Source organism: Apodemus sylvaticus, chromosome 1, assembly GCF_947179515.1.
Source record: "Apodemus sylvaticus chromosome 1, mApoSyl1.1, whole genome shotgun sequence".
Lineage (NCBI taxonomy): Eukaryota > Metazoa > Chordata > Mammalia > Rodentia > Muridae > Apodemus > Apodemus sylvaticus.
Window position 1 is genome coordinate 162,688,102 of NC_067472.1, and position 14,600 is coordinate 162,702,701.

The 14,600-nt window shown below is 40.0% G+C and overlaps 1 protein-coding gene across 1 annotated transcript in view; it reads right to left on the reverse strand.

Annotated features, from left to right (window-relative positions):
• Positions 1 to 14,600, reverse strand: part of Ano5 (anoctamin 5) — a 69,552-nt gene that overhangs the window by 13,502 nt on the left and 41,450 nt on the right. The window contains exons 10-16 of the mRNA XM_052189430.1: positions 12,556 to 12,690; positions 11,760 to 11,865; positions 11,601 to 11,661; positions 7,003 to 7,154; positions 4,100 to 4,174; positions 2,008 to 2,230; positions 228 to 397 (exon numbers count right to left, since the gene is read on the reverse strand). Coding sequence (XP_052045390.1) covers positions 228 to 397; positions 2,008 to 2,230; positions 4,100 to 4,174; positions 7,003 to 7,154; positions 11,601 to 11,661; positions 11,760 to 11,865; positions 12,556 to 12,690 — 922 coding nt within the window. The remainder of the gene's footprint in view (positions 1 to 227; positions 398 to 2,007; positions 2,231 to 4,099; positions 4,175 to 7,002; positions 7,155 to 11,600; positions 11,662 to 11,759; positions 11,866 to 12,555; positions 12,691 to 14,600) is intronic.

The following is a 14,600-nucleotide window of genomic DNA, read 5'->3' on the forward strand; positions in this document are numbered from 1 at the left end:
TTCATAGTAAGCTACCTTTACTCTCACAAAACCAATTTTGCCCCCCCAAACTGCCAATGCTACACCCCCAGTGGCTGCAATCAGAGAGAGAACAGATGCCAGACAGGCTCCCAGCAATGGAGTCAGTGTCGACTTCTACAACTTGACAATATCTGAGTGAGTGCTAGAGAGAAAGGCAGGTCTTAATTATCTGGGGCCACACATCTGACCTGGAAGAGAGTTCTTACCTCTTCACTTCTCCATATGTTGAACATATATGTGTACCTCCCAGGATATCCCACGAACTTCCCTTTAAAGAAGGCCACATAGAAGCAAGATGAGTAATAGTTCACAAACTGGAAGAGAAACATCTTCAGAGTGAGGCTGCTCTCATACTCCTGGTGAGTTCGAGGTATTTCTGCCAATAATAACCATCAAGGATAAATGCATTTCCTTGAATGCTATACTTAGAATGCTATTCATACCATTTAAAAAGTGTGTGAAATGCTCTTCACTCTGACCTCAGTTGGATATTAAACAGATGTGTGTTCGTGATTGCTTTCTGTTGGTCATAACAATGTTGGTCCCACAGCTGTGAAAGTCTAGGAGGTAGTCACTACATTTCAATGGTGGAAATTTCACTAGGAATAAGACCATCTGAATGTGCAACTTGAATGCATATCTGATTGGAAGTACCTGTCCCCATCACTGCTAGACACTTCAGAAAATCCCATCATGCTTCTCTCTCCTTTGCTCATGGTCAAGCAGGTTGAAACCAGGCTATCTTATGCCCAGAGCTAAGATGTTTCTAACTTCATTATACTTTCCTCTCATGAACTAAACTGTGACCGCAAATGCTGGCAGAGGTAGCATGTGCTTTCTCCTGCCTTAGTTGAAAATGTAGTCATAGTTTGTAATTTAACAAATTCTAAAGAAAGAAAACATTAACTTCTCTCCAAAGCCTGTTAGAACACTGTGAGGAACCCAATGAGTTGGAAACACACTTTATTTCATGAGTTGTTAATTTCTCAGTAGAACAGGTGACACAGATACTCTCAATGACACTTTCAGAAGTAGGACAAAATAATTTTCAGGACACAATATCTTCCATTTTGATGAAGCTCACTTTCACTCATTAAAACTGACTCAGATAGGTGGTCAGGGATACTTTTCACTAAAGAAATCCATGACTTCTTGGTGTCTTTAAGAGCAGTCTATTTGCTATGATTTGTTCACTTGCTCTTGCCCAGAGAATATAAACTTGACTTAGAACTCAAGATTTGAAGATGATGCAAGGACTACTTCCAAGCAGTGCTTGCCAAGTACTTTTCCTGCCTCTGTGTAGAGCAGTGTGGTATGAATATATGTCCTGTGTAGGGTAGCAAGGAGTGCTTTGAGAAGGGATGCCTTTGTCTGCTAAGTGGCTAGACTTGTCTGTCTCTAACTTGTCCAGAATTGGTGCTCTTTGTAGCACTCCTTGCTCAAATCCTAGCATCACTGACAACTCCTCCTCCACCTTCCCATTTCAGATGAAAATTTAAAACTTCAAAAAGAAAATAATCTAGGTTGCAACAGATACTGCCTAAACACACAGGTACCATGTTCTAGATTCAAGTAAGAGGGATTGACACAGTGTTTTACTTTTGGTAATTATTTTCTTATTTCAGAATGAGTTCCAGAAGCAAATCCCTTTCAAGAACAAAAGGAAACAATCTCATGATTTTAGTACAATTAGATTCTGATCAGATTTCAGCTAGCTCTACCCAGGGAAGGTTGTATTAAGAGCCCTCAAAAAATGGCCAAGGAGTTCTGAACTCTTTAAGAGTTTGCTTACTTCCATTATGAAATGACTGAATGTGGATCTTAAGGAATTCTTTAGAATCAGGTGTGGATCTACTTAGAGCACAAAACAGCCTGAAAATTGATCCCTTCAGATGTCAACAACATGGGAGAGGGTGCAAAGATGGAGACACAATGTTTGCTGAAACCCGTGGGTCTAAATCATTCTTTGTAATTTGGCAAGCTTACCCATTTTTGTAATCCAGGCAGATATCCTCTCATAAAAAAAATTCAGTATCAAGATGACAATGCAGTTCAGGCATGATCCAGAGAGAGCAGTGGCCAGCTGTGGAGTGAAGAAGCTCTTCACACTCTGCAGGGTGGTTTCGCTTTCCATGAAGCTGGCAAAAGTGGCAAAGACTGACAGGCGGTATATGATGATGGACACCATGCTGCTGAGGAGGAGAGCCATCTGAGGGGAAAATGGAGACTCACTGGATGTGCCATTTCCCCATTTTGTTATACTGGCAGAGCAGCTCCTTGGGCAAAGCAATTTTTCTTACCATAGAGGCAATAGAGAGGCCACAGAAAGGTAGAAAGTTTAAAGGTGTGGTGGCTATTGGTTAAACATATGTGATGGATCATATTGTCAGCTTGACAGGAGACAAGCCTCTGGACATGGCTGTTGGTGGATTTATCTAGATTAAGTGAGTTGGAAAGAGGGATTTTAAACTGTGGGTGATACCACTCCATTGAGTTCTGGGCAGAAATATAAGGGGAAGGTGAACTGAGTGCCAGCATACATCTCTCTTTGCTTTGTGACTGTGCACAATGACTTGTTGCCTCATGCTCCCATTGCCACACATGCTCTGCTGTGGTGGTGTAGCCCTGGAGCCATGAAGTAAAACAAAACAAACTCTGTCTCCCTTCAGTTGATTCTTGTCAGTTACTTCATCATAGCAATATGAGAGGTGACTACAATTTTTAATTCATTTTCTCATAGCATTTAACAACTACAACCATATTTCTGAATCTTACCCTTGGCTTGGTATGTTTTGATATGGCTTTTGAAATCAATTTATCATCTATCATTTATTCTTTGACTATCTATCTATCTATCTATCTATCTATCTATCTATCTATCTATCTATCTGCCTGTCTCTATGTCTGTCATCTATCTACTCTTCATCTATCTATCTATCTATCTATCTATCTATCTATCATCATCTATCTATCTATCTATCTATCTAATTTTTTATCAATATAAATTATCTTTTAAGGTTTTAAAGAAAATAAAAAATAATCCTGAACCAGAGACTATGTGGCCACCAATGAATTCCCCTTTAAGAGAAAATTTGCCAGAATATTAGACTTTAGTGACACACTTCCTACATCAACAGTGTATATTGCAAAGCAGCTCCATATCAATTCAATGACTGGGAAACTCTATTCTATAGTCAAGGAAGCAAATCAAATTGACTGATAGGTAGAAAAACTAAAACATAACAAACATTCTAGGATCATGCTTCCTAGTAAATTTCTCAGAATTGAGCCTGAGGTGCCTATCTGGACACTTTTTTATTCATTTTTTCTTCTAAAAGTTCTTATGTAAGCTAAAAATCATATGCCAACCAACTCTTTCAAGATATACAAATATTTTTAAAACAACTGTTTAAAAGTACAGTGTGTATACACTGGAGACATTAAACCACAGTCTACATAGTTAATTTGCAGTTTAAAAGTTTACATATCCATTTCACATTCTCTCACCCCTCTTTCCCAAATTAAAGACTAACTGTAGAGCGTACACAAATTAAGAAGAGGAAGGAAATGAAAAAAACTGCATTGGTAAACTAACACTATGTGTTAGCTATAGATGTGGAGAGAAACCCACTCCCTCACCACATGAGTTGTCTTTCTCAGATTTTATTCTGCTTATTTCAACAAGAAAAAGTTTTGTAGTCGAATTGCTCAGTCACATGTATAGATACTTTAAGGGAAGTGAAGGCCAATGAATGATGTTAATAACAGTAACCAGAGACCGGAAGATGAATGTGATACTCTTCTTTGGTTTCAAGGTATCAGTCAATGAGACACACAGCAAAGCCGTGGCTGTGAAGTCAGGGCTCCTCCCTATATATTTCTACAAATTTAAATATTGGGAAAAATCTATGTAAATTATGGCATGCTTTGTATGAGAGATATAGGTGATATAGGAGGAATTGTAGGAACACTGTAAGAATGATCTGAGAACTGATGCAGAGAGAGCAATGGAAATTAACTGTGGCCCATAGATGACTATGTTTATAGAAATGATAAAGGATTCCAAAATGCTGCTTACCCCAAACGCCACTGTGGTCCCTGACACAAAGTACCATGGGATGCGATGGCATAGAGGCATGTGTGGCTCCATTTCCTGTAATATTAGAAAAATAACAAAGTAACACTTTGTCCTTACAGCTAGGACTCTAAATGACAGTAGGACTATCAAGGAGTACACTGAAGGTAGAGCCCTCCACAGATGGCTCTCTTCTCACATAGCCCATGGAAAGTGACACCTTCCTTTGAATAGAAGACCATTTGATCTCAAGTGACATTCCACCTAAGGTAAGAGAGATGCTTGAGGCAACCTGCTTCCTAAGTACTGGGTTGCAGTAGCCTTGAGAGCCTTACAGAGAAGAGACAAAGCCCAAATCTAACCATTGAGACACAATGAGATTCAATTTAATTCCATCTGGAATGTTCCCTACTTGCTTTATAGCATATGAAGTCCCTGTCTTATTACCCCAAACAACAGGTCAGGCTCTTCTGCCTCAGTCATCACAGATGTTAATAAACAAGAAAATAACTGGGTCAACTAACATTCTGAGCCATAGCCAATAATACATTTTTATTTATGAAGCAAATAAATACAGTACAGGAAAGCTGTCAGGAGACATGAAAACCATGAAATTCTATTAAAAAAACAAGATTTCATATTTATGGATATTTGGGTTGGACAAAGAGCTACAGGACTTCACTGAGATGAGAAGCCTTCTAAGAGCTCCATGGATACGAAAGCTGTGCATACATGTGTACACATGTGAGCCTTTATACTATGTATGCACTGTATGTATCTAGCTATTGACTAGTGTGTGTGTGTGTGTGTATGTGTGTGTGTGTGTGTGTGTACGCGTACACATATCCACACATATGTATCATCAATGCAGACCCACAAGTAAGAGTTCTGGTTGTGCTTAAACACTAAAATATATTGCCAGAAATGAAATTTTTCTGCTTCTTTATTTTGATTTTATTAAGACTAAATGAAGTGAATGAATCAGGGAGAATCTATACACACTTCTTGCCCATACTTAACCCCTCCTCCAAGTTCAATCTTTTATTCTGTCAATTATGGGTGAAACTAAGAGGCCTTCCTCTGTTGTCTTTTTATACTATAAAATAGGAACAAAAATCAAACATACACACACACACAGACACACACACACACTATGTCATTATTCTATCAATGTAATTTTTAAAAACCTGTCTGGTTCTGGTTTGAGTAAGAAATGTTCCTCATAGGCTCATGCATTTGGACAATTAGTCTCCAGTTAATGGCGCTGTATGGAACCTTTAGGAGGTGGTCTTGCTGGAGGGAGTACATCATTGTAAAAGCCTCTGGACATCTACAGGGCTAACCCCACTTCCTGTTCTCTCTCTCTCCCTCTCTATGTATGTGCATGTATCTCTCTTTCTTTGCCTCTTTCTGTCTCTCTGTGTCTCATTCTCTCTGTCTCTCTTTGTCGCTTTGTCTCTCTGTCTCTCTCTTGCCTTCCTGCATATGAATAAATATGATCTCTAGATTTCCTGATGTAGCTACTGTGTGTTTCCTGACCTTATGGATTTTCCCTTTATCACCTAAGCAAAAACTAAACTCCCTTCTATAGGTTGTATTTGGCTATTGTATTTTATCACAGCAACAACAATAAATAATAACTTATACAACACCCAGATTAACTAGGCATCATACATACTGGACATTTTTATGATATTTCAATGAAATTTAAAAGATATTTGGCTAATTCTTAATGTGTGAAAAGGATTTTGGGAATTATACTGCAGTGGTGCCCTCAGGAAAGGAGGGGAGTCTACAGAGGACATGAACTCAGATGTGGGGTATACTTTCTTTCTTATAGAAATTTGGGGCTCCTAACCTATTCTGGCTTCTGAAGGCAAAGAATATTCTACATTCTCACAAGAACAGTGACGTTACACAAAGTGTGAGGCTTCAGTCAAGAACACATATTCAGTTTAATGATTCAAGATTTGAAAACTAGAATTTTCTCAGCTCCAAAGAAGTGACTTTTTCATGGCAATCAATGTAAAAGCACATGCAGAGAGAATTTTGATTAAATAAAATCTTCACTCTTCAATCCCTATCTTTATGCAACTACTGTTTAAACTTAACACATCTCATTTCTATTCACATTAGCTTCTATTTCCCTTTTATTCATCTGGTAGTAAAATCACCTCTTTAGTATTCTAATATATTGGATTTGCTTTAAAAATAATCTAGTGACAGCATGGTATGTAGATACGTGACAAAATGCTGTCTTTAAGGTGAAAATGCAGTGTTGGGTAGCAGGTCCACCCATGGGTTTAACTATAGCTTTCTAACAGCTGAAAGAGTTAGATGCAGATATTTGTACCCAACCAATGGATAGAAACTGCTGACCCCTGCTGTTGAATTAGGGAAGGCTGAAAGAAGCTGAGGAGAAGGGTGATACTATGGGAGGACCAATAGTCTCAATTAATCTGGACCCACTGGACCACCAAATAGGCAGCATACACCAGCTGATATGAGGCCCCTAACACACATACAGTAGAGGACTGTGTGTTCATTTAGAGATGATGCACCTAACCCTCAAGAGACTCCCCAGGGAGTTTAGAGGTCAGGTGTGTGTGTGGTGGTGGGAACATCCACATGGAGGCAGGGAGGAGAGGAGTAGGTATGGAATATGGAACAGTTGGAGGGTGAATAAGGGCTGGCAGGGTGGGGAATAAAATATGGAGTATATAAAAATAAGTAATAAAAAGGGGGAAAATGATAGCTTTCTATTTGTCAATGTGTTTGAACATTTTCATATATAAGAAAAGCTTAAGAATCTTATGATTTCATTTGTATGCTGATGGAACACTATTCTAGGGCAGCCAATAACAGAGGACCTGCTAGGACAAACTCCTGCTCTATATCTACTGTACCATCGTCACAGGATTCATCTTCTTATGTTTACACATAGCTTCGAATTCAGGCCGCAGCTGGAGCTGCTGCTGTTTTTCTTCAAAGTCCACCAGATCCCACTCGTACTCAAGCCTGGCTTGTCTCTGTTTCCAAAACGCCAGGAAGAGTGTGACTTCAGAGGAGGAAAGCATCAAGGTCAAGGCATAAATAAATGTACAAACAAAAATAACAAGACAATAATTCTAGTGGCTAGAGACATGGCTTGTAGTTTAGAGGGCCTACTGCTGTAGCAGTGGATTCAAGTTCATCCCCAACACCTACATCTGGAGGTTCACACTATCCATTAACTCCGGCTCCAGGAGATTCAATGCCACTTCCTACTTCATTGGGCACCCGATGTTACATACACATGTGCACATATACACATATGCACACAGGATTGAAAAGAATAAAAGTACATCTTAACACAGGAACTTTCACTTCTATTGTAAATTGCTTAGCATGCTGTCAGATGGAAATGGCGTGTTTTTTTTTTATTGCTGTGTTTTATCAGTGACTACTGATGTGACATTAAATAATAATGCAGAAATTATTCATTAAGAAAATCCAAGTTAATTTCTTAATAGCTAAGGCTTAAATTTCTGGACCATCTATTTTTTCCTCTCACACTGTCATGATATTCCATCTTGAAATTAGCTAAACACTAACAATTGGTATAAATTTTAGAAACAGTGAGTTACAGCACTAAAAATGGCAAAGGACATCCAATGGTTAATGAATATTAAAAACACTTGAGATGAAAAACATGCACATCAGGTACACCCAGAGGCCAGCTGGGAGCAAGCAGCATGCTCTGGTGAGTCCGGCCCTGCAGAGCTGGGGATCCGACCCTGAGGCCCCTGGCTGGAGCCTTCAGACCTCCACTTCAGGATTGGGAACAGCCTGGGCCACTGCACCCCATCTCCAGGAAGTGCAAGAGGCCAGCAGTACACCCAGAGGCCTGCTGGGAGCAAGCAGCATGCTCTGGTGATTCTGGCCCTGCAGAGTAGGGGATCCAGCCCTGAGGCCTCTGGCAGGAGCCCTCAGGCCTCAGCTTTGGGCTGAGGAATAGCCTGGGCCCCAGCACCCTGTCTCCAGGAAGTGAAAGAGGCCAGCAGTACACCCAGAGATGGGCTGGGAGCAAACAACATGCTCTGGTGAGTCCGGCCCTGTAGAGTGGAGGATCCAGCCCTGAGGCCTCTGGCAGGAGCCTTCAGGCCTCTGCTTCGGGATTAGGCACAGCCTGGGCCACTGCACCCACTCTCCAGGCAGTGCAGGAGGTCAGCTGTGCACCAGGAGACCAGCTGTGGAGAGGAAGCTTGCACTGAAGAGTCCAGCATTGACAACAAGACCAACTAATACCAGCGAGAATTAGATGGCAAAAGGCAAGCATAGGAACATTACTAACAGAAATCAAGGCAATATGGCAGCATCTGAACCCAATTCTCCATTAGCAGCATGTCCTGGATACCCCAACACTCCAGAAAAACAAAATTTGGATTTAAAATCACTGGTCATGATGCTGTTACAGGATCACATGAAGGACATAAATAAACCTCTTAAAGAAATTCAGAAGAAAATGGATCAAAAGTTAGAAGCCCTTACAATGGAAACACAAAAATCATTGAAAGAAATTCAGGAAAATTCAGAAGCCAATAAGAAGGAAACACAAAAATCACTTAAAGAAATACAGGAGAACTTTGGTCAACAGGCTGAGGTCATGAAAGAGGAAACGCAAAAATCTGTTAAAGAATTACAGGAAAGCACAAACAAGCAAGTGAAGGAGCTAAGCAAAGCCATCCAGGATCTAAAATCAGAAGTAGAAACAACTAAGAAATCTCAAAGGGAGATAACTTTGAAGATAGAAAACCTTGAGAAGAAATCAGGGGCCATAGATGCAAATATCAACAACAGAATACAAGAGATAGAAGAAAGAATCTCAGATGCCGAAGATATCATAGAAACCATGGACTCAACAGTTAAAGAAAATGCAAAATGCAAAAAGCTTGTAACCCAAAACATCCAGGAAATCCAGGACACAATGAGAAGACCAAACCTAAGGATTATAGACGTAGATGAGAGTGAAGATTTACAACTTTAAGGGCCAGCAAATATTTTCAATAAAATTATGGAAGAAAACTCCCCTAACCTAAAGTGAGAGATGCCCATATAAAGTATCTTGGTGTGACTCTAACCAAACAAGTAAAAGATCTATACAACAAGAACTTCAGGTCTCTGAAGAAGGAAATTGAAGAAGACCTCAGAAAATGGAAAAATCTTCCATGCTCATGGGTTGGCAGGATTAATATAGTAAAAATGGCCATCATGCCAAAAGCAATCTACAGATTTAATGCAATCCCCATCAAAATCCTAACTCAGTTCATCACAGAGTTAGAAAAAGCAATTCTTATATTCATCTGGAATAGCAAAAAACCCAGGATAGTTAAAACTATTCTTAACAGTAAAAGAACTTCTGGGGGAATCAGTATCCCAGACCTCAAGTAATACTATAGAGCAATAGTGTTAATAGTGTGCATGGTATTGGCACAGTGACAGTCAAGTGGACCAATGGAATAGAATTGAAGACCCAGAAATGAATCCACACACCTATGGTCACATGATCTTCGACAAGGAGCAGAAAACATCCCGTGGCAAAAAGATAGCCTTTTCAACAAATGTTGCTGGTTCAACTGGAGGTCAGCATCCAGATGAATGCAAATTGATCCATTCTTATCTCCTTGTACTAAACTCAACTCAAAATAGATCAAGGACCTCCACATAAAACCAGACACACTGAAACTAATAGAAAAGAAACTGGAGGAAACCTTTGAGAACATGGGCACAGGGGGAAGTTCCTGAACAGAACACCAATAGCTTATGCTCTAAGATCAAGAATTAACAAATGGGACCTCATAAAATTACAAATTTTCTGTAAGGCAAAGGACACTGTCAAATTGGCAACCAACAAATTGGGAAATGATTTTCACCAACCCTACATCTGATAGAGGGGTAATATCCAATATATACAAAGAACCAAGAAGTTAGACCCCAGGGAACCAAATAACCCTAGTAAAAAATGGGGTACAGAGCTAAACAAAGAATTTTCACCTGAAGAAATTCTGATGGCTGAGAAGCACCTTAAGAAATGCTCAACATCATTAGTCATTAGGCAAATGCAAATCAAAACAACCCTGAGATTTCACCTCACACCAGTCAGAATGGCTAAGTTTAAAAACTCAGGAGACAGCAAGTGTTGGAGAGGATGTGGAGAAAGAGGAACACTCTTCCACTGTTGGTGGGGTTGTAAGATAGTACAACCACTTTGGAAATCAGTCTGGTGGTTCCTCAGAAAACTGGACATGACACTTCCGGAGGACCATGCTATACCTCTCCTGGGCATATACCCAAAGGATTCCCCGGCATGCAATCAAGACACATGCTCCATTATGTTCATAGCAGCCTTATTTATAATAACCAGAAGCTGGAAAGAACCCAGATGTCCCTTAATGGAGGAATGGATACAGAAAGTGGTATATTTACACAATGGAATACTACTCAGCAATTAAAAACAATGAATTCACGAAATTTTTAGGCAAATGGTTGGATCTGGAAAATAGCATCCTAAGTGAGGCAATCCAATCACAAAAGAATACGTATAGAATGTAATCTCTGATAAGTGGATATTAATTAGCCCAGAAGCTCTGAATACTCAAGGTACAATTAGCATAACAAATGACTCCCATGAAGAAGTAAGGAGAGGGTCCTGATCCTGGAAAGGCTTGATCTAACATTGGAGGGGAGTATCAGGACAGAGAAAAAGGAGAGAGGTGATTGGAGAATGAGTGGAGAGAAGAAGGTTTATGGGACATTTGGGGAGGGCAGAACTGGGAAAGGGGAAATCATTTGGAATATAAACAAAGAATATAGAAAATAAAAATATATAATTTAAAAAAAGAAAAAAAGAAAAATATGCACATCAAAACTAGAATGAGATGACTTCCTATACATCAAACCACATATGACCACAGAGGTTGCCAATCTTCTGGCATCTCTAGTCTTGAAAAATAAAACCAAAATGTGTATAAAAGTCCAGTTTTATATAAGTCATATAAATATATAGCAGCTTTTAAGTTGTACATATATATATATATATTTCTCTGCAAATTCACATACTAAGAATTATTCTTAGAAGACTATTGTATAAATATAAAAAGATATTTGTTTCAGGAGCTGTGAGCATTGCTCAATGTATGGAGTGCTGGACTACTGTGTGCATGTCCCTGGGTACTATTCCTAGAACCACATAATTTTGATGTGGTGGTAGACACCAATAATCCCAGAATTTAGGACGCAGAGGCAGGAGGATCAGAAGTTCAAGGTCACACAGGGAATTCAAGGTCAGCCTTCACTTTATGAACTTGTGTTGTAAAAAAAAACAAGGTTTATTCCAGAGCTGTTTCTAGGGGTAAAAAGAAAACCAACAACTGACCAAGTTATACAACAGATTAGACACAATGCGATAAATTCATGAAAGGTCATAATACAAAGAAAACTCTTTGGGAGGAGATCTTGTACTCACCCCAGATCCCCATGAAGATTGCAAAGAACACAGTCGACTCATTATCAAACAGATGGGAGAACTGCAAAAGCAACACCACCATAAAAAACACTTCATGTGAAACACATCCCTACAGAAAGGAGATTCCAGTCTTCATCCCTTCCCAGTTTGCACACTTACCTTGGAATGCAAACACGTGGTGTTCAGTCTCCAGTAATCACACACTTCATCACAAAGAGGGCACATGATCATCTGACCTCCGATGTTAGGGTCACAGATTTCAGTGCTTCCCAGAGAAGTCAGATAAAAAGCAGTAGTTTAAAGTGAAAAATCTAATCAACTCGGCCCAAACTGCTTAACAAGCTTCCACTCACAGCAAACATAAGCAAATGTTTCTAGAGTAGCTTAAGACGTGTTCTAAGAAACGGAGTTCTTAGAGTGCACTTTTTAAAACAGCCAGATGTAGAAGTCCTGAGCAGGATCAAGCCAGGTAATAATGTCCCAGGCTGGATGGGGGATGAGGGACCTTGAGATCCTACTTCTAGCTGAAGAGCTATTGACAACTGATGACTGGTGCTAGGGAACAGAGAGTCAGTTTTCTTTGGGGATGCGGCCCCTGAGAGGCCACATACTTCTGTACATGGTCTTACATGCATGCATGTGAGGTCAACACCGGATGAGCTTATGGGTTTCAAAAATGAATGCAGGAAAATCAGGAAGGAAAATGCCAAAATACTCGAGGAGGAACTGAAGAGATGGGGGTGGATGTCGTCAAACCATGTATGCAGTTTTCAAGCAAGAAAAGAATAAATGAAGTTAAGCCCAAAGCAATAAAAAGACAGTTTCCATGATGTCCCCGGCAAGGAGAATACTACCTGCTACCACAGGACACATTTTGAGGGAAATGGGGAAAACAAGGAGCATGCATAAGCTGACACAACAGTAGTCTCCGTGAGTGCCGGTCTCTTGTGCTCACCTAGTTAGGTTATTTTCCATCGATAACAAGCCGTAGATGAAGCAGGCTAAGCCAACCAGGGCTGCAAACGACAGCATTTCTGTGTAATACCCAAGAAATACAAAATAGATGCCGATTTTTTCTCCATAATAATTCCTGTGATAGAGAGTCAAAATCAGAGGCTGGAGAGAAAACCGAGGGCCCCTTGCCACTGGCTCCACTCTGCCAGGCGAAGTTCACAGTAAGTTATTGGATAATAAATAAATAAATGCCAGAGTATCAGATGAGGAAATGTAACGGGTAGCCATGGGAACGTTAAAGCGGCATGCATCATTTGCATGAACGTTTGTCTTGCTTCTTTTCTGCAGTGTGGCTGATCAGACCTGTTTGTACTCCTTGGCAGATTTAACTGAGTCCACCCTCAGGGACCTGAGAAGCATTCTCCCTGCCTCAGATAACTAACTCAGCACCAGTTCCGTGACCTCCCAAAGGCTTCTGACCTGGGCAGACCTGACCTCGCCCCGATGGTCTCCAAGTTTATAACTTAATACTTTGAGAACTACAGAACTACAGAAACCTGCAGTTTTCGAGTTTGCCCTGGGAGGAGACAGCAGAAAATAAACAGAAGGGACACAATGCTCATCTCCTAAGAAAAGCATTTTAACCATTTTTTTTCTATTTTTTTATTGGATATTTTATTTATTTACATTTCAAATGTTATCCCCTTTCCAGATTCTCTCCCCCAGAAACCCCCATTCCACCCCCCTCTTCCTGCTTTTATGAGGGTGGGCCCCCACTCACCCACCCACTCCAGCCTCCATGTCCTCGCATTCCCCTACACTAGGGCATCTAGACTTCACGGGTCCAAGGGCCTCTTCATTGATGCCGGACAAGGCCATCCTCTGCTACATATACAGCTGGAGCCATGGGTCCCTGCATGTGTACTCCCTGGTTGATGGTTTAGACCCTGGGAAATAGCTTTCTCATGCCCCATTTTAGTTCTTCAGCTTTTGGAACCTTTGTAATTAAATCAGTGTTTTTCTGTGTGTCTTCTGTTTTCTTTTCTGTTTTTGTTGATAAATATTTGTGCAGCTTTGCTTTGTACTTTTCCTACAATGTCATCAGAGTCCCTAAGCTATCCGCTGCCGATAGCTTCCCTGCAATACTTGTGAATGAACCTGTACTTCCCTGAGATTTTACAAAGAAACAAAAAACTTTCTATAATACTACACAACACGAACCTTACCAAAAAGACACGAATATCTATTCTCTCTTTCTTTTTTCCTGTCTTTCCTTCCTTGAGATCGTCTCACTCTGTGATCTGGACTAGCTTTGGACAGTCTCAGCAAACCTCCCACTTCAGCCTCCCCTGCACTATATCTAAATACTTAATGCTTTCTTATAAAATATATTATATTTAGCCACTTGAAAATTCACAGTATTTATTTTAGGAGGCATAGCTGGTGCCCTGCTGCCACAGGTACACACAGTCTCAGGAATTCATGAGGAAACTCAACATCTTAAAAACTTAGTTTTCTTTTTCTTTGTTTTTTTCCTTCTTTGGGATTCCTTTTTTTTCTTTTTCTCTATTTTGTTTTATTGGAAACTGATGGTGTTCTCATGGCATATTCTGATCATGTCTCTGCCCCCCCAACTCCTCCCAGATCCTCCTGACTGCCCTACGCACTCAAATATACTGATCCTCTCTCTAGAATGCAAACAGGCATCAGAATGATAATAATGAAATAAAATATGAAAAATAAAATTAGACAAACCAGAATAGGACAAAATAAACAGGAAAAAAAAAGAGTCAAAGGAAAAGCACAAGACAGACATGAATGCTGAGACCCACACATTCACAGTGAAAACCCACAAAAACAAAATAAAAAACTATAATACATAGTTATATAACTGTAATATATCTGTATTACAAAATATTTGTAAGGTAAATTAGAAATAGATAAATAACAGTGAAAAATGCTGACAAAGCACTGTGAGGTCAAAAATCTCCAAAAGTAACTTAGAGCTTGTTTTGTGTTGTCCATCTACGGCAGGACACGGGCCTG